Here is a 19,106-nt window from a genome sequence, read left to right as displayed (position 1 = left end):
TCAACATTACCAGGAACAATTTATTATCATGAAATGTACAAATACCTAAAACCAAATTGATCATCTAAATTAATGTTCAAAACACTCCAGTGAAATTCAACACCTACTCCTATTAAACACTCTAAAAGCCATAAATCAAAGAATAATCCACTTCCACAGTTGTCTCCCCAGCCAGTAAGTAAACAGTAAAACTAATGCAGAAAAAGTAAAAATAGTCCAAATAAAAAGAGGAATAAAATAAAAGAGGCCGTCAGGCAAGTCTGACTAATTCGATAAGCCACAAAGTAAAACCAAGAGCAGTTAATTACACCAAAACAAAATAAGTAGAAGTTTAAATGAAGGAAGGAAAATCCCATTTGGAGCAGCAACATAATCAATCCATAAATAAACAAGTTAAAAAAAACCTGAAAGTAGCTAAAACTAATACTAACCCAAAATGTTAGATCCTAAACATGAAGAAAATTACCCACTTTGACTGAGTTATAAAAGAACTGAAAAAAGGTAGGGAACATACTGTATTTCTAGATAAGATCACTTAATAACACAGAGAAAAATATTTTAAAATATTCCATTCCTGCTATTAGAGTCATACCTTACACATGAGGTTCTAAAGTCAGCCCCCGAAGCCAAAACTGTAAAGTCATACAAGAAATGCTGTACAGCTATTAAAAAATGTGACGAACATTTAGATCAATCAACATGGGGAAATGTCCACCATAAACTGTCAAGAGAAAAAAATAAAACCAAACGTGTAAAACGAAAGGATCACTACGATCTCATGTTATATGTGGGTAAAGACATAGATATTTAGACATAAAGATAATCACTCTAAAGTGAGCAGCTGGCTACCTCTGGGTACGGAGGTCACACGATTTTACGCATTTAGAACTTTTGCAGAAAGTACAACATAATTTCTATAAATGTGGTGGGGGGAGGAGTTTTAAAAAGAAAAGAAATACACCGAAATATCAACATTGTATGTTTTGAGGTGGCTGAATGATGGTTTTTTTTTAAAAATATAAATTTATTTATTTATTTATTTAATTTATTTTTGGCGGCGGCGCGTCTTCTTTGCTGCGCGCGGGCTTTCTCTAGTTGCAGTGAGCAGGCTTCTCACTGCGGTGACTTCTCTTGTTGCGGAGCACGGGCTCTAAGCACGCGGGCCTCAGCAGTTGTGGCTTGCGGGCTCTAGAGCACAGGCTCAGTAGTTGTGGCGCACGGGCTTAGCTACTCCGCGGCATGTGGGATCCTCCCAGACCAGGGATCAAACCCGTGTCCCCTGCATTGGCAGGCGGATTCCCAACCACTGCGCCACCAGGGAAGTCCCCTGATGGCTGTTTTTTAATTGCTTCAACATTTTCTGTATTTTCCAAATTTTCTATAACAATCATGAAAAACAAACCTCTGTGCAAAACTGTTAAAGAAATGTAAACTACAACATGTTTTAAAAATTCATTTGGTCCCTCTTGTTCTTTTGTGCTTAATGTGCGAAATTCTCAGTTATTCTCCAACCATAGTATTATTTTGAACCTTAAATTCAAAATTTACCAGGAATTGTTCCAATCAGAGAGCAAAGGATGAAAAGTCTGAACTGCTCACACACATTTGTTCAAATTAAACAGGAAAACCAAATGTGGTGAAGAATCAAGAAAGGTGTGCGTCCAGAGACTTACCGTAAAGCTGTTGTTGACGTTTTTAGTGCTGGATTCAGCCACGCTGGCGTCTGTCAGGTCCACCTCATCAAATATGATCGACTGGAAAGACACAGGGACTGCAGTCAGCGGGGGCTAAGGTGCCCTTGGCCCAGGGCTGCCCACCACTCTCCCTCGACCCCAGGCAAGCACTTGAGAACTAAATGAACGCTGAGTGAGTTCACCCTACCTGCTTCTGACAAAGCACCGAGCTCACAGGTATAGCTCAAGACTTTTTTTTTAGTCCAGGGAGTTCCCCAGTGATTGCATTAATGGAACCAAAAATACGTCCTCACACGAGTCCACCTGAGAGGGCAGGTTCCCGACTGAAGGTCCTCTGTCCTTCCGACTTTAGTTTCTCGACCTCGCACATTTGGGGGGAGAGGTCCTGGCTAAAATAAACAATTCTAGGGGAAGAGAGACTGACCCAAATAGAAGGGACCCAGCCATGAAAGAAAACAAGGGAGCAGAGCAGAGAGAATCTAGTCCTGGAGAGAGAGACAGTCAGGCTCCAGAAGAAGGGCTGGGAAACAGGCCTGAGACGCCCCCCTCCCCATTTTCCTCTCCTCTCTCTCCCAAATCCCCCCGTTCACAGCCCTCACCTCCTGTTTACCTTTCTGTCCCCTCTAGGAGGACTCCATCAGGAACCCCTGGAGGAAACGCTAATAACTTAGAAAAGAGACTCAGTCTTTTAAGTAACTCCCCCACCCCTCGAACTAAAATAACTATAAGGGTTTGTCTTTTTTTAATGAAGGATGTGGTCAGAACCCTATCTAAACAAGTTACTCTGTTCAATTTCAAATTTTAATGCACTAACTCACTAGGGATACATCTCAAAATGTAAATTATTCAGATTCCAGATTTTTTTTTAATACCGAAATATTAGTATTGACTGCAATACTGATACAAAAAGACTGGTATTCAGAACACCAAAAACTAGGTTTGCAGACACGCTAGTGTTTGAAGTGTATGACACCACAGTCGTCTAAACTGGGCAGTGACTCAGGGACTCTCAGTGGCTCCTCCTCTGTCACTGGCATCTGCCTGGTGATTCTAGCTTTAAATCTTACACAGATGGCACATGGGAAGAAGGATCATGGCTAGAAAGCCAGAGACAATTTCTGTTCACACACCAAAAAGCCCAACACACTTTAAAAATACTTTTAGTTAGATTCACAGGTACATAAACTCAACTCCAAGCTCATCAAGTTGTATACATTAAGTATCTGTACAGCTTTTTGTAAGTCAATTATACCTTAATAAAGTGTTTTTAAGAAAAAGATATTTAGGCCGTAATAAGAGATTTTTAAGCCAGTTACCCCCAATTTTTCTGAAAGAAAGATATCTAATGGTAATGTGGTTATTTCTGTGACCTTTTCTCCTTTCCCCATTGGTTACACATGACATTAAAGAAAAAGAAAATGAATAAAAAAATCAATGTTCATAAGAAATAAAACATGCTTGAGACAAATAAAACCCAGCACCCTAGAGTATTACAAAACTCGCTCAAAATAACAGATCTAGAATCGAAGGTTTTTCCCAAGATGAGGACGCAGAACCCAGTCTCTCCCTGCAGCTCCTCGGATAGTTTTCTCTCGTTAAGTTTCCTCCGCTGCATCTCACCTTGGCAGTTTTTGCATAGTACAGCGTTCGCCCTCGAAGCTTAAAGTATCTCCTTTTTGATCGCTGGAATGAGTTGTTCTGTTTGGTCAGCATCCCCTCTTTGATGACGGTCTGAAAGCACAGAAGAGGACTCATGAGCGTGTGTTTTCGCGGCGCCGTGCGCCTGTCCACTGACTCCGGCGCGTCTGCGTCTCTCATGGGCCGATGGCCTAACAGAACTATTTCACGCTCTCCCCAAACCCTGACCTATGGACAGGCTGAGGAGGCAGCCAGGGAGGGTGACACAATCCTCCAGAGGGCGACGGCGTGCCAGAGTGGCGGGGGAGGGGCACGGGGGTGTGTCAGAGGCCCAAGGTGTGCCCTGCATATGCCCCGGGGTGGGGGGGGGGTGTCAGCAGAAGCGGGGCGCAGGACCACCGTTAGTGGCCCCAGGCCAGTGCTCTCTCCAACTTCAGCATTTGGTATTTTTCAGCTATTCTTGGCCCCGTCTCCGTGTTCTCTGGCCTCCTGCCATTTCTCAGGATCCTGTTGCCAAAACTGTCGATGTAGGTTGCTGTGGGGTTCAGTGCAGTTCCAGGCCTGCCCCCTTGGGCCCTCACCCCTGTTCACAGGCTGGGCATGTGCGTCTACCCACACTGTAACACAGAGAAGAGCCACTGCCAAAGTCACTAAAACTCCTCCACCCCCAAAATCTGACCAACCCACCACCAAGCAGGAGTTCAAAGAGAATCACGAGGTGAACAGCAGTCCACTCAGCTCGGCTCAATTAAAGCCAAGAATGGGGCATGGCTTCTCCTGAAGCTGCTTCCCGGCCACTTACCAAACGGGAGGAGGGAGCCCTACACACCACTTACAAGTTAAAAGTTCAAGGACCTACCTGATCATTAGATGTGTTGAACTACGCACAGCCACTAACACAGTCAAAACTAATAAACAAGGTGCCCTGAGACAAGTGCCTAGCTTCCAGCATCTGCACACACCTAAACAAATGTCCATTCTACACGGAGGCCCACCATGCGATGGAGGTAGAATGTATAAAAATTCTGTTCAAGGACAAGAACATGGGTCCAGAGAAGCTTTTGTTTAATTACCTAATCCCCTAGAGCTCTGCACTTTAGGTAACTTTTTAAGTTGCTGTACAAAGCACTTGGGCGTCTGTGGCCACTTAAGATGACATGCGATGAAACCTGACACAGAAACCCTACGTCACCCCAATGTGTCAGAGGCAAGAGCAGATGTCTGTGCTGCCTGGTCCCTCCATCATCCCGCTCCTAATGGGGAGGGAGTGGAACCCGCGATGCACTGATACCCCCCATAGAAGAATGCTGAAGACAACCCCCTACACACACCACCAGTACCTGGCTGTGCACCAGGACCCCGCGTGAGAGCCCCGCGCTCCGGGTGTCCTGGGAGGCCGGCAGCACTGCTCCTCCCCTTATCCCCGCCACACAACGTCCTCTTGGAGCTTCCTGGGCACAGTGGGCTGCACACGCCAGCTTGCGACCCCATGCTGGGTCTGATGGAATTTGCGCTGTCAGGGCTGGCCCAGCAGCACAAAGAGCAACCATTTCCAATTCCCTAGAGAATCAACTCTGGGGGAAAAACTACTGAGGAACCGCCCTACTCATTCTGTGGCGTGCACCTTCACCTTTACTTCTGAGCAGGCCACCAACTGTTCTTCCAGGTAATTAAGGAGAGAGGAACACATCACCCAAGATCAAGGTAAGAGACATGTGCCGATCCAAGGCAGAGAGAAAGTCCCAACCTCTGGTCCCAGGAGCTCCAGATATAAACCAGTCTGCAATACGGAAGCACTGCTAGGTTGTTTCCTAAGATTCTTTTCAGACCCAAGTGCACATGGTGATGCTATTTCAATGTGCTCTTCAAAGACAGGACAGCTGACTGTGCCCAGCGGTGCAGACACAAGACGCCTGCTCTACTCTCCAGGAGAGCCTTTCCTCTGGACCCCGCAGGACCCGCTCACAGACCAAGTCACCTCTCCTCGCCCCCAAACGTCTTCCTTACCTTTCCAGAGAAAGTAATCGCTTCCATCTCTTTCCCAAATGCAAATTAAAGAAAAAAAGAAAAAAAAAGGCAACAAAACCAACAAGCCCAGACCCAGAAAAGTTATAAGAAGTTATCTTTAAAGGATAAATGCTAGAGTATTTTTCTTGCATCTCCCGCTACACATGTCACACATAAAAGAAAAGCAGAATTAAACCAAAATCCACTCCAACACATACACACACACACACACACACACACACACACAAATCTTTCAGAGAGCGGATGAGAGCTGTGATCTTGGGCTACCCAAGGAGAGCTGTTGTTCTATTTATAGAACAAGAATGCTCAGAAAAAGACTCTGGTGGGTTTCAGCGGAAAAGGCTGGAGAAAAGATAAAGACCAGTATTTCTTTGAAGCTTTCTCAGAAACTGCATTTCTTCTCCTATTCACTGCTCGTGGAGGACTATAGATATGCTGCAGAATATTTTTAACACTCAGTCAAAAGCAATGAACTAAAAGTGGTCAAGAAAAGAACACCCCTGACTAATCTGCTGTGCTTTGCATTTGGCAGCCTGTAAGCAGCACCCACAGGAAACTGCTCAGCTGGCAGGGCTCCTCCTCACGCCCATCGGAGCAGAGAACCAGAAGTCCAAACCCAGACCCAAGAGGGGTTGGTCGCTTATGCTGGTCAGCCAGGCTCTTAGAATCATTTTGTCAAGTTGTTTGCGCAAACGACAGGGCCAACTCTGTCCTTCAAGCCATCCGGGGCACCTTCATTACCATCAGGGACAAAGGACAGATTTGCAACACACACAGGCACTGAGAATCAGAGCGGCAAGTAAGTGGGAAGTGGAGCATTTGGCCCACCTCCAAACGGAGAGGATGCAAATCCCAAGCTGGGCTGTGGGATGGAAGCCGGCAGGGTATTCAGCCTGAGCCAAAGCCGCCTACTGACTGACAGAGACACGCCCAGCCCACAGGTGAGGCGGCCCAGGCACCTGCCACAGGCGAAGCTCGAGTCCTAGGCATCCTGCTCAGGAGCAAAGAACGGAGTAAGGCAGCTCCGGAAATGCCCTTCAAAAGCCCGCAAACCAGTGGGCAGAGAAGGCGAGGTCAGGCCTGCCTTGTTGGGGCCCTGTTCACCCAGTCACGGGGGAGGATGACCCCTCTCTGCAAAGGCAGTGGGAGCTCCTGCTCTCACCCTCCCTTCGTGCCCTCCCCAGACATGCAGCAGCAGTGGCTCAGAGGGCTCCAGGGACAGCTCAGACCAGAGGAGGACAGAGGACACAGGACGCCAGGGAGGGAGCAATTCCCCCACAAGGGAAGGCTTCCCAGAGCAGGTCTTAAGAAGATGAGCAGGGGTCTGAGCAGGCCAGGCAGAGAGGTCCACAGCCTCCTACGGGCTGCAGGCAGAGCCCAAGAGAGCTGGGAAGGTGGGCAAAGGGCCCAGATCACTGACAGCCAGACCTCCCGGTCACAGGGGCCCCAAATCAGGGGGCGGTATCTCAGGACGTACATTTTATTTAAGAAAGATGATTTTGGCCACAATGTGGAGGAGAGGGAGTGGGGGTGAAACCAGGAGGCAGGCAGAACACTCCAGAAACTCTTATAAAGACGGCAGCCGACGAGGAGCACCTGGGCGGATGAGGCACGGTCACGGGCATGAGAGCGTTTAAAAGAAGACAAACCATAGACGGGTGAAGGGGACGACCCCGAGGGGTCTCCTGGGGGAGGACGTGGCCTTCGTTTTAGACGTGCTGACTCTGAGGACGCCGGAGACGCCAGGGGGAGCTGAGTGGAGGGCCAGCAGCAGATAATGCGGTTGGGGCACAAGATAAAGTTTAAGGGGGAGACACCTCAATGAAGTCCCTTACGGGGAAGGAGTGGAATGAGAAGAGGCTCAAGGAACTGGGAACCCCAGGACACGAACATCAGGTGCAGAGAGGAGATGGAAGTCCAAAACGGAAGACAAGAAGGAAGTGGCACAAAACCAGGGGAGCAGATGAGAAAGCACCGAGAAGGCATCGTGGATGACATCTGCTAAGGGCTGAGGTCGAGTGCACGGGCGAGGTCATCACTGGGGCCCAGGAGGAGCCAGAGGAGAGGTCCGTGAGGAGTCACTGAGGACCCGCCACCGAAGCAGACTCTCAACCTGACCCAGGGCGAAGCCAGATCAAAGTGCAATGAATGTGACCCGGATGGGAGGAAGCAAAGATGGTAGGTTGTTTTTTTAATTTGCATGTTTCTTAACTTTTTATGAACTTGGAATTGTACTGTACATGAACTTCCTATTCCTTCTGTCCTAATGTGTTGTCAACAGCCTGCCGTATTAGTAAATATATTTTTGTCTGCTACAGAGTATTTCACTGTAGTGATGTGTGTATATCATTCAACACACTCCCACTGCTGGAACATTTAGAACGCTTCCTGCTCAATATTATCAACAATGCTTCAAAGATTATTGCCATAATGGAATATCTCCACATGTCCTGAGCTATTCCTTAGAGCAAAGTACTAGAAGTAGAACTTGGGGATCCAAGCCCAGAAACAGATGCTCACAGGTTTGAAAGCGTGAAGTGTGACAGCAGGCTGGGGAGAGAGGGACTAGCCAGTGGAGCTGAGACATCAGATCATCTAAGGGGTAAGGTGTGATTGGTCCCGTACCTCACACACCACACAGAAATCACTTCCGGGTGGCCAACAGATTCAGTGCAAAAGGAGAAATTTTAAAACTTTAAAAGCTTCAGTAGACAATATAGGATAATTTCTTTATGACCTTAGGACTGGAAAAAATTTCTTAAATAGGATTTTTAAAATACTAAACATAAACTATAAGATTGCTAAAACCAACTTTATTCCCACTGAGAAACACTGGCCATCAGACACCTTATAAAGAAACAGAAGAGAGGGGCTTCCCTGGTGGCGCAGTGGTTAAGAATCTGCCTGCCAATGCAGGGGACATGGGTTCGAGCCCTGGTCCGGGAAGATCCCACATGCCACGGAGCAGCTAAGCCCGTGCGCCACAACTACTGAGCCTGCGCTCTAGAGCCCGCATGCTGCAACTACTGAAGCCCGCGCACCTAGAGCCCGCATGCTGCAACTACTGAAGCCCGCGCACCTAGAGCCCGTGCTCCGCAACAAAAGAAGCCACTGTGATGTGAAGCCAGCACACCGCAACGAAGAGTAGCCCCCGCTCGCCAGAACTAGAGAAAGCCCACGTGCAGCAACAAAGACCCAACGCAGCAAAAATAAATTTAAAAAACAAAAGTGTTACTTTAAATTTGCACATCACTTGAAATTTTCATGAGCATTTTTATATCTATTTGCCTTCTTAAGAGAACAAACACTTATGGTCTATGAGACAGACACTAATATTCTGAGTGACAAATAAGAAAACTGGTCACTGAGGGACTGAGTAATTTGTCCAAGGTTAAACAGCTAACAACAGACCACAAAAGAAATGTCAGGCCTCCTTACTCTTATCTCAAACCTCCTTCTAGGGCTTAGGAATACCGTAATAAATAAACAGGAAACAACCAGAAAATAATTTGTTCACAAAACACAGGCATGTACAGCATACCCAAGACCAATAGATTATTTTAAACGCTTACTAAGTGAGTGCCCACCGCATCTACCACATACATACAAGCCATTTTCACCTTTTAATCCTCATGCCGACTTTGGAGGCATGTAGTAATATTCCCATTTTATAGACTAGGAAACTGGGAGTCAGAAGAATTAAGTAACTCACTCAAGGCCACATGGCTAGTAAATGGAAGACCTGAAATTCAAACCTAGAACCTAGTCAGGCCAAAAATATCTGTTGGCAAGTCTATGACCCTCCGTCATGAGGCTGTGTCCCTCACCAGATCAAGAGAGGCCCAAGGGCTATGGCTGTCTTATTGATCTTATTCATCTTAATTACCCAGTGCCCAGCACTGAGAATTCTGAGGAAACTTTTTGCAAAATATCATAAAGGGCTAGTATCCCTAATCTATAAAAAGGTTCTTAAAAATTGAGAACAAACTAACAACCTGATAGAAAAAATGGGCAAAAAATATGAACAGCCATTTCACAAAAAAATTAAAATAGTACATTTCACAAAAAATAAATTTAAATGGCCCTTAAATACATGAAAAGATGCTCGACCTAGCTCATAATAAGAGAAAACCAAATTGAAACTAAACTAAAATACTATTCTCACTATCAGACTGACAAAAAAAAAAAAAAGGCAACACACTCTGGGCGAGACTGTGAGGAAACAGGCTGGTCCAACTGCAGGATGAGGTAAACCTTGAGGACAAGAATCTGGCAAAACCCAGCAAATCAGACGTGCATCTACCCTCTGATCCAGCAAGCCCACTCCAAGGAACCTATCCCACAGACACTCTAGCAAAAATATAAAATGAGGTTTGTGCAAGGATATTTGTTACAAAATATTATAGCAAAAGACTGAAAATAATCCAAGTGGTTGAATAAACTATGGTACATTCAGGAAACAGAATACTACACCATTGTAAAAGGAATGAGGAAGATCTTTATACAGCTATGGAATGATCTCCAGATTATATTAAGTGAAAAAAGAAAGGTTCAGAACATGTATGGAGTATGCTACCTTTTGCGTAAAAAGGATATTTGTGTGTGTGTGTATAGACAGAAATAAAATTAAAAGCAAATATGTGCATATATTATTTTTAAATTTTCAAACAGAAACAATGAAAGAATAAATCAAAATAATAAAATAATAAAAATGGTTACCTATGGGGAAAGAGAAGGACAGAGCAGACCAGACAGGGGAGGAAGGCACATCATCTTAAAGAGGACTCGCACAGGAGGGCAGCCCCTGCAGGGCAGCAGCACCTAGGGGAGAGAACACCGGCCCACGCCCACGGCTTTCCAAGGCCGGCCCCACTTCATCCGCACGACCACCTCCTAAGGGGGGCACTGCCAACATTCCCACTTCACAGCGACAGGCAAGGAGGAGACGGCGTCGGTACCCATGCCGTGCCTACTCTGTGCCAGGAACTTAGTTCTCATCAGTATTTCATCCAGTCTTCACCACCCTGTGAAGAGTTACTACCCCCTTTCACTTATGAAGAAACTGAGGTCCAGAGAGGACCTATGTCTGCAGAGAAGGGTCAGAGGCGGGGCTTCAAACGCAGGTGTGTCTGATTGCAATTCTCTCCACACTTCCATATCGAGTGAAAGGAACCCACTCTTCCAGGGTGAGCACGTGGACAGACGTGCATCTCTCAAGGCACAGCCATCTCCCCTACCCACAGGGTTGGCCTCCGAACACACACGGAGGCTCAGTTAAGGCACCAAAGACTCACCCGGCCTCTGTGAGCCTAGACAGTAAAATCCATCTCCCCACGGACCTGTGGAATGAAATGCACTCTTTGTTCCAACAAATATTTACTGAACACTTAGTGCAAGCACTGCTAGGAATATGATGATGAAAAAGACAGGACCCTTGACCCTTAAGGAAACTGCATGCTGGTAGAGGGATACTTTTACAAAGTAAAAGGGACCCTGAGAATTTGCTTTTTAAATACTCAGAAAAAAGCAGGGCTCAGGGCTGGGGATAGATGACACAAGAAAGGCGCAAGGCTGACAACTGTTTGGACTGGTGATTAATTAAACTCCTCTCCCTACTTTTGTGTATGTTTGGAAATTTCCATTACAGGGGTACAGACAGGGTGCTCTGGAAACTCAGATGTGAACAAAACACAACAGAGGCTTGAACGCAAGGCCTGAAGCTGCTACCTCTTAGGCTAAAGGCAGCCACTGCCTTACCACAGTTTCCTGATCGTTCAATCCCCCCCAGAAGGTGCTACACAGAGCGGAAAATGCCTGAGAAAACAGCTTAGACACTGCAAAGGGCTACACAAATGTAAAACAGTACCCTAACCATCATTACTCAAATTCCTCTTCCCTGGGCACATGCTCAACCCGCTGTCCCCTCGCCCATTTTCAGACATTAGGTGGAAATAAAGTTCAGCGTTAAACAGCCCAACTCGAGGCTGACGGGCTTACTGGAGGTTACTTTTTCTTTACTTGAGAACACTCAAAGAGTCCAGCCACTGCTAACACCTGCCACTAACATCCTGAGATAATATCCTTCCAGTGTGTTTTCAGTATATAAATAAAACAGAAAAGTGGGGTTATATAATGTACAGATTATTTAATAACCTTCTTTTCCAAACGATACATTGTGACCAGATCTGCTTGTATTTTATGTTTTGTTTCTCTACAGCCTACTTCTACTTCATTTATTTAGATGCTTAAGGACGCTGACATAATTATGAACAAATCTAAGAAACTGAGTGCTTCATAAATCAAACAGTCTCAACCAAGCTAAACTGTACCTTATTTACACCAAGACCTTGAACTCTCTGCTTACATAAGTTTAGATTTATTTTCAACACAGGAATTAAAAGTTTAAACAAATGGGAACATAACTAAAATGTTCCACATAATATACACATTTATTAGGATACTATGAAATTTAAATCCTATGTTTTCACAAATCTGGCTCCTTAAATTTAATCTGTTTGACCCAACAGTTCAAACTGTTCAGCTGTGTTTTAGGACATTCCAGAGAAGCAACTGAGGGCAGACTCGTCTCCATCTTCTACTAACACACAGCATCCGTGGCAAGACAGATGCTCTTACTGTAAGGAATCTTCAATTGAAGGGTAACATGTTATGCTTTTTTGTTTTCTTTAGTATAAGATAATAACACTCATTTTAGAAAATACAGAAAAGAAATAAAAATAATCCCAACTGCACCACCAGCACGATCCCTGACATCAGTTTGGAAACTCTCACCTCCTTGGCACACAGCTGAATGTCTATACACACTGCCTCTCTGATTTCCCAACATCACAAAGTACTGTCCAAAGTACTGCTTTCCTTCATCACCTGAATGGCTGATGAGGCCAAGGGCAGCTCCTTGCTCTGCCACTTCCTGGCTGTGTGGCCTCGTGCTGCTGGGTGCCTCAGCCCCCCCATGGCAACCTTCATGCAGTTGTGAAGTTCGTAAGACCACCCACGCACGGTACTCAGTGTAGGACCAGCACCAAACAGGTGCCAGCTAATGTCATTAATTCATTGAGTTGTTAAACTGAAGTGTTTCCGTGTTTGCAACTTTTTATATTTAATGGTGCAATAAGCAAGTTGCCCATGATGCTTTTTCATATTTAAGATTAGTTCTTCAAGGTAGGGTCCCACCAGTGGAATTACTGGGGCAAGAGTTTGCAGTTTCTTGGAGTTTTTCACTGTCACCAAATCGCTTCCCCAAGTGGTTATACCCATATGTGCTGCCAGAGGGCAAAGCAGCTACAAGGTTTCTATAAACAGCAAAATCCCAGCTCACACACAATACTGGTTAAATACAAAAAGACACACAGAACATATTACTAGTAGACTGTAAAAAAACACTTAAGCGATTAGACTCACACCTCAGTCTTGACAAACCTGGGTCCTCTTAAAGTACATGAAAACTTTGAGCCACCACAGAGAGAATGGCGATAAAGAACAATTTCCCAGACTTCCTTTTCACTCAGCTTCTGAGTACTCGTCCATCTTTATCAAAGAGTTCAAATACAAAAACTCTCAAATGGGATTGGATTTAAGGAGGTATTTATTTCACATCTTCCCAAACCATAGAAAGAACTGAATTCACTCTCAAACGTGAAATGGAGAAGAGTTCTATGGCAGTAAAAATTCTGAAATGCAGATATTTGCTTTTAAACCCTTTAAATGTGTAAATGTATTATAATCATCCATAACAATACTTCTACTAAGAACCACTTTACTGAGACCAATCCAAAATGGCTGGGACTTCCCTGGTGGTCCAGTGGGTAAGACTCTGCGTTCCCAATGCAGGGGGCCTGGGTTCGATCCCTAGTTGGGGAACCAGATTCCACATGCATGCCGCAACTAAGAGTCCGCATGCCGCAACTAAAAGATCCCGCATGCCACACGAAGATCTGGCACAGCCAAAATAAATAAATAAACAATAAATTTTTTTTAAAAATGGTCAAGACTACCAACCAATCCTAAAAAGTTCATTAGCTAGTTTCATGTATTAGAAGGTACAGAGCTTCAGAAGCAGAATTCAGTTGAAAAAAAGAGGCCCTCTTCAACCAACGGTGCTGGGACAATTGGATACTCACATGCAAAAGAATGAAGGTGGACCCCCTACCTCACACCATATGGAAAAATTAACTCAAAATGGATCAAAGAGTAAACATAAGAGCTAAAACTATAAAATTTCTAGAAGAAAACTTAGGTGTACGTATTCTTGACCTTGGATTTGGCAATGGTTTCTTAAATATGATACCAAAAGCACCAGCAAAATAAGAAAAAATAAACTAGACTTCATCAAAATTAAACTTTTATGCATAAAAGGACACCATCAAGAGTGAAAAGACAAAATCCTCAACAAAATATTAGCAACTGAATTCAACAAAACATAAAAAGGATCCTACATCATGATCAAGCTGGATTCATCCCAGGTTCACAAGGATGGTTCAATATACACATATCAATCAATGTGATACACCACATCAACAAAGGAAAAGACCACATGATCATCTCAACAGATGCAGAAAAAGCATGTGATAAAATTCAACATCCATTCATGATAAAAAAAAATTCTCACCAAAGTGGGCATAGAGGGAACATATCTCAACATAATAAAAGCCATTTACAACAAACCCACAGCCAATATAGTACTCAATGGTGAAAAGCTGAGTCTTCCCACCACTTCTACTGAACATAGTATTGGAAGTCCTAGCCACAGCAATCAGATAAGAAAAAGAAATAAAAGGTATCTAATTGGAAGGGAAGAGGTAAAATTGTCATCATTTGCAGATGACATGATACTACATATAGAAAATCCTAAAGACTCCACACAAAAACTATTAGAACTGATTAAATGAATTCAGCAAAGCAGCAGTATACAAAACAGAGAAATCAGCTGCATTTCTTTACACTAATAATGAAATATCAGAAAGAAAAAGTAAAAAAAAAAAAAAAAAACCCTTTTAAAATCACATCAAAAAATAAATAAATAAAATACTTAGGAATAAACCTGACTAAGGAGGTGAAAGACACATATGCTGAGAACTATAAAACACTGATAAAGGAAACTGATTCAAAGAAATGGAAAGGTATCCCATGCTCATGGATTGGAAAAATTAATATTGTTAAAACGGCCACACTACCCAAAGCAATCTACAGATTTCATGTGAGCCCTATCAAATTACCTGTGACATTTTTCACAGAACTATAACAAATAATCATAAAATGTATGTGGAACCACAAAAGACCCAGAATTGCCAAAGCTATCCTAAGGAAAAAGAACGAAGCTGGAGGCATAACCCTCCCAGACTTCAGACGATACTACAAAGCTACATTAATCAAAGCAGCATGGTACTGGCACAAAAACAGACATATGGATCAATGGAACAGAACAGAGAGCCCAGAAATAAACTCACACACTTACAGTCAATTAATCTTCAATAAAAGAGGCAAGAATATACCATGGAGAAAAGACAGTCTCTTCACCAACTGGTGTTGGGAAAGCTGGACAGATGCATGTAAATCAACAAAGTTAGAACACTCCCTCACACCATACACAAAAATAAACTCAAAACGGCTTAAAGACTTAAATGTAAGACATGACACCATAAAACTCCTAGAAGAGAACATAGGTAAAACATTCTCTGACATAAATCACAGCAATGTTTTCTTAGGTCAGTCTCCCAAGGCAAAAGAAATAAAAGCAAAAATAAATGAATGGGACCCAATCAAACGTATAAACTTTTGCACAGCAAACGAAACCATAAAGAAAACAAAAAGATGACCTACAGAATGGGAGAAAATATTTGAAAACAGTGTGACCAAAAAGGGCTTAATTTCCAAAATATACAAACAGCTCATACAGTTCAATATCAGAAAAACAAACAACCCAATCAAAAAATGGGCAGAAGACCTAAGTAGACATTTCTCCAAAGAAGACATACAGATGGCCAACAGGCACATGAAAAGATGCTCAACATCGTTAATTACTAGGAATTCCCTGGTAGTCCAGTAGTTTGGACTCTGTGCTTTCACTGCTGAGGGCCCAGGTTCAATCCCTGGTTGGGGAACTAAGATCCCACAAGCTGCGTGGTGTGACCAAGGAAAAAAATAAAAAGTAAAATAAAATAAAACATCTCTAATTATTAAAGAAATGCAAATCAAAGCTATAATGAGGTACCACCTCACACCAATCAGAATGGCCATCATTAAAAAGTCTACAAATAATAAATGCTGGAGAGGATGTGCAGAAAAGGGAACCCTCCTACACTGTTGGTGGGAATGCAAATTGGTGCAGCCACTATGGAGAACAGTATGGAGGTTCCTTAAAAAACTGAAAATAGAGTTACCATATGATTCAGCAATCCCACTCCTGGGCAAATAACCAGAGAAAACTCTAATTCGAAAAGATACATGCATCCCAATGTTCACAGCAGCACTATTTACAAGAGCCAAGACATGGAAGCAACCTAAGTGTCCACCAGCAGATGAATGGATAAAATGGATAACTAATAAGAACCTGCTGTTTAAAAAAATAAATAAAATTTAAAAAAAAATACTTTCACTACATTTTTTTTCTCTCTTTAAAACTATAACTTTGAAAGGCCTACTCTTGAAGGTCAGGGTGAATTCCACTGAAATTCAATGTGGTCAATATGATTTGTAGTCTTCAGAGATTCAAAATAAATAAATGGAAAAAAGAAAAAAAAAGATGTGGTATATACATACACATACACACACACACACACACACACACACAAACGCACTGGAATATTACTCAGCCATAAAAAAGAATGAAATAATGTCATTGGCAGCAACAGGGGTGGACCTAGAGAGTATCATACTAAGTGAAGTAAGTCAGAGAGAGAAAGACCAATATCATATGATATAATTTATATGTGGAATCTAAAAAAATGATACAAATGAACTTATTTACAAAACAGAAACAGACTCACAACAAACTTATGGTTATCAAAGGGGAAGGGGGGAGGGATAAATTAGGAGCTTGGGATTAACAGATACACACTGCTATATATAAAATAGATAAACAACAAGGACCTACTGCATAGCACAGGGAACTATATTCAATACCTTGTAATAACCTATAATGGAAAAGAATCTGAAAAAGTGTGTGTGTGTGTATATATATATATATGAATCACTTTGCTTTACACCAGAAACTAACACAACATTATAAATCAACTATACTTCAATAAAATTTTTTTAAAAATAAAAGGAGTGAAAAGACAACCCACAGAATGGGAGAAAATATTTGCAAATCATGTATCTGATAACTGTCTATTATCCAAAATATATAAAGAACTCTTACAACTCAACAACAAAAAAATAACCCAATTTTAAAATGGGCAAAGGACTGGAATAGACATTTCTCCAAATAAGATATATAAATGGCCAACAAGCACGTGAAAAGATGCTCAACACCATTAGTCATTAAGGAAATGCAAATCAATACCATGAGATACCACTTCACACCCTCCAGGATGGCCGTAATCAAAAAAAAAAAAAAAAAAAAAAAAGAGAGAGAGAGAAGGGAAGGAAGAAAGGGGAGAAAATAATAAGTGTTGACAAGTGTGAAGAAATTGGAACCCTCAAACATTGCTGTTGGAAATGTACAATGCTGCAACCATTGTGAAAAAGTTTGGAAATTCCTAAGTAAGATGAACACAGGATTACCCAGCAATTCCACTCCCTAGGTATACACCCAAAAGAACTGAAGACAGACATTCAAACAGTATTCATAGCAGCTCTACTCACAATAGCCAAAAGGTAGAAGCAATTCAAATATGCATCAACAGATAAACAGATAAAACAAATGGAGTATTATTCCATACAATGAATGTTACTCAGCCATAAAAAGGAATGAAGTACTGACACATGCTACAACATGGATGAACCCTGAAACATTATGCTAAGGGAAAGATGCCAGACACAAAAGGCCACACACATATTTTATGATTCCATTTACGTGAAATATCCAGAATAGGCAAACCCACAGAGATGGAAAGCAGGGTAGTGGTTGCCAGGGGCTGAGGAAGTAGAGGGAGTGGGGAATGACTTCTTAATGCGGAAGGGGTTTCAATGTGGGGGATAAAGAAGTTCTGGAAGTGAAAGTGGTGATGGAAGGGTGACCCTCTTCCATCTTGCCCCAAGGACAAAGCACTGCTCATCCTGGAGCCTGAGGTGTAACTCACCACCGTGGAGCCAGAGGAGCCAGGCCCAGGAAAACCACCACAAACCAGGCACCCTTCACCTTCCGATGCAGAAGAGCAGAGCCAGCCAGAAATGGGTGGCAGGTGACCCAAAACCTCCCACTACTCAGACCGAGATGGCGGGGAGAGTCACTGGACCTGGGCCCAGTCTCATATGGGACTCACGTCTCTTCCAGAGCCAAGCACACAGCTAACAGCAGTTCAAACCCACAGAGCAGCAAATACCATTCAAGGATCAATAAATCAAAACAAAAACAAAAAAGTGGAGGTAGAAGTTTGAAGATATACCATAAAGCACATACATAAATCTGAAATGAATTATTACAGAAAACGGAAGACCTTTTTAGAAAATATGTGCCTCTACTAAAAAATTAAAGTTAAATTTTTTTTAAAGAACAGGGAGCACCAATGTGAACAATATGAAACTAAAAGACAACAAGCTAAGATACAGGCCATGATTAGGATAGGAAGCAAAAATAATCACACTACAGCAGAATTTAAATCCACACGGAAGGGGCTACAGGGGAAATGCACACTGCAGAAAATGTCATTGATGGTGCACAGGACAAAACTGAGGTGCCCACAGAATGCTGCTGGATACAGTGGAGAGGAGAAAAGACTGAGAGAAAAGCTCATGGACAGAGTGGTGAAGGGACAGATTATCTAACCTACAAATAATAAGAACCACCCAAAAGGAACACAAAATAAATGGAGATGCAATAATCAGAGGTAGAGAAGACAAAAGCTTTCCACCTCATTTATCAATACTGCCCCAAAAAGGAAAGCAAAGAGCTGCCAGCCTGATGTGCTGAAATCACTGGGCACTGTCTGTCCCAGGCACAGGAGAGAGAAGGACAGCATCACACATGGGCCATCCCCTCTGCCTTGCAACCCCACCTCTGGGCTCCATCCTGAAGATTAAAAGACAGATCGTGACACAGCAAGCAAGTGCTCGAAGACCAAAGAGCCAGCTTGAAGGGGCTCTCCTGGGAAAATGGGGACAATCTGAGCATGAAAAAGAATCAGACTATAACTGATTACAAAACTGAATAAAAAGTCATGAATCCACAGTGATAACCCCCCCTCTCCCAGCACAGAGAGAGAGAGAGAGAAACAAAACAAAACCATTTGCCTCCACTAGGGATGACTATTCTACCAAACACTTACTTTGAAAATTGGTAATTAAACAGAAGGAATCCAGCAATTACTCTGCCTTTGGTAGGAAGAAATGTAGTCGTTCCCCAGCTGAACTGGGAAAAATTTACCAAATACCAACAGATAATTGTGGAAGAAATGACAGAAAGCTGAGGGAGGGGGTAGGTCCATTTTTCAAACTCTCTCAAGTTCTCTTAATAAAACTGATTCAGGCCAGTTATTATGTATAAATGCTGAAAATCATTTGATAAAAAGTTGTTGGATAAAAGGATTATTTGCAGGGTGTCTAGGAATCACCTCACAGATTACT

General features: G+C 42.9%; 1 protein-coding gene across 2 annotated transcripts in view; it reads right to left on the bottom strand.

Annotated features, from left to right (window-relative positions):
• The window catches only part of DGKD (diacylglycerol kinase delta), a 116,772-nt gene that overhangs the window by 82,749 nt on the left and 14,917 nt on the right, over positions 1-19,106 (bottom strand). For both annotated transcript variants that reach the window (XM_061188664.1, XM_061188672.1), the window contains exons 2-3: positions 3,315-3,425; positions 1,674-1,754 (exon numbers count right to left, since the gene is read on the bottom strand). In XM_061188664.1, coding sequence (XP_061044647.1) covers positions 1,674-1,754; positions 3,315-3,425 — 192 coding nt within the window. The remainder of the gene's footprint in view (positions 1-1,673; positions 1,755-3,314; positions 3,426-19,106) is intronic.

Source organism: Eubalaena glacialis, chromosome 1, assembly GCF_028564815.1.
Source record: "Eubalaena glacialis isolate mEubGla1 chromosome 1, mEubGla1.1.hap2.+ XY, whole genome shotgun sequence".
NCBI classification, from domain to species: Eukaryota; Metazoa; Chordata; class Mammalia; order Artiodactyla; family Balaenidae; genus Eubalaena; species Eubalaena glacialis.
Note: the sequence above shows the minus strand (reverse complement) of the source record. Positions and strands in the feature narration are given on the sequence as shown.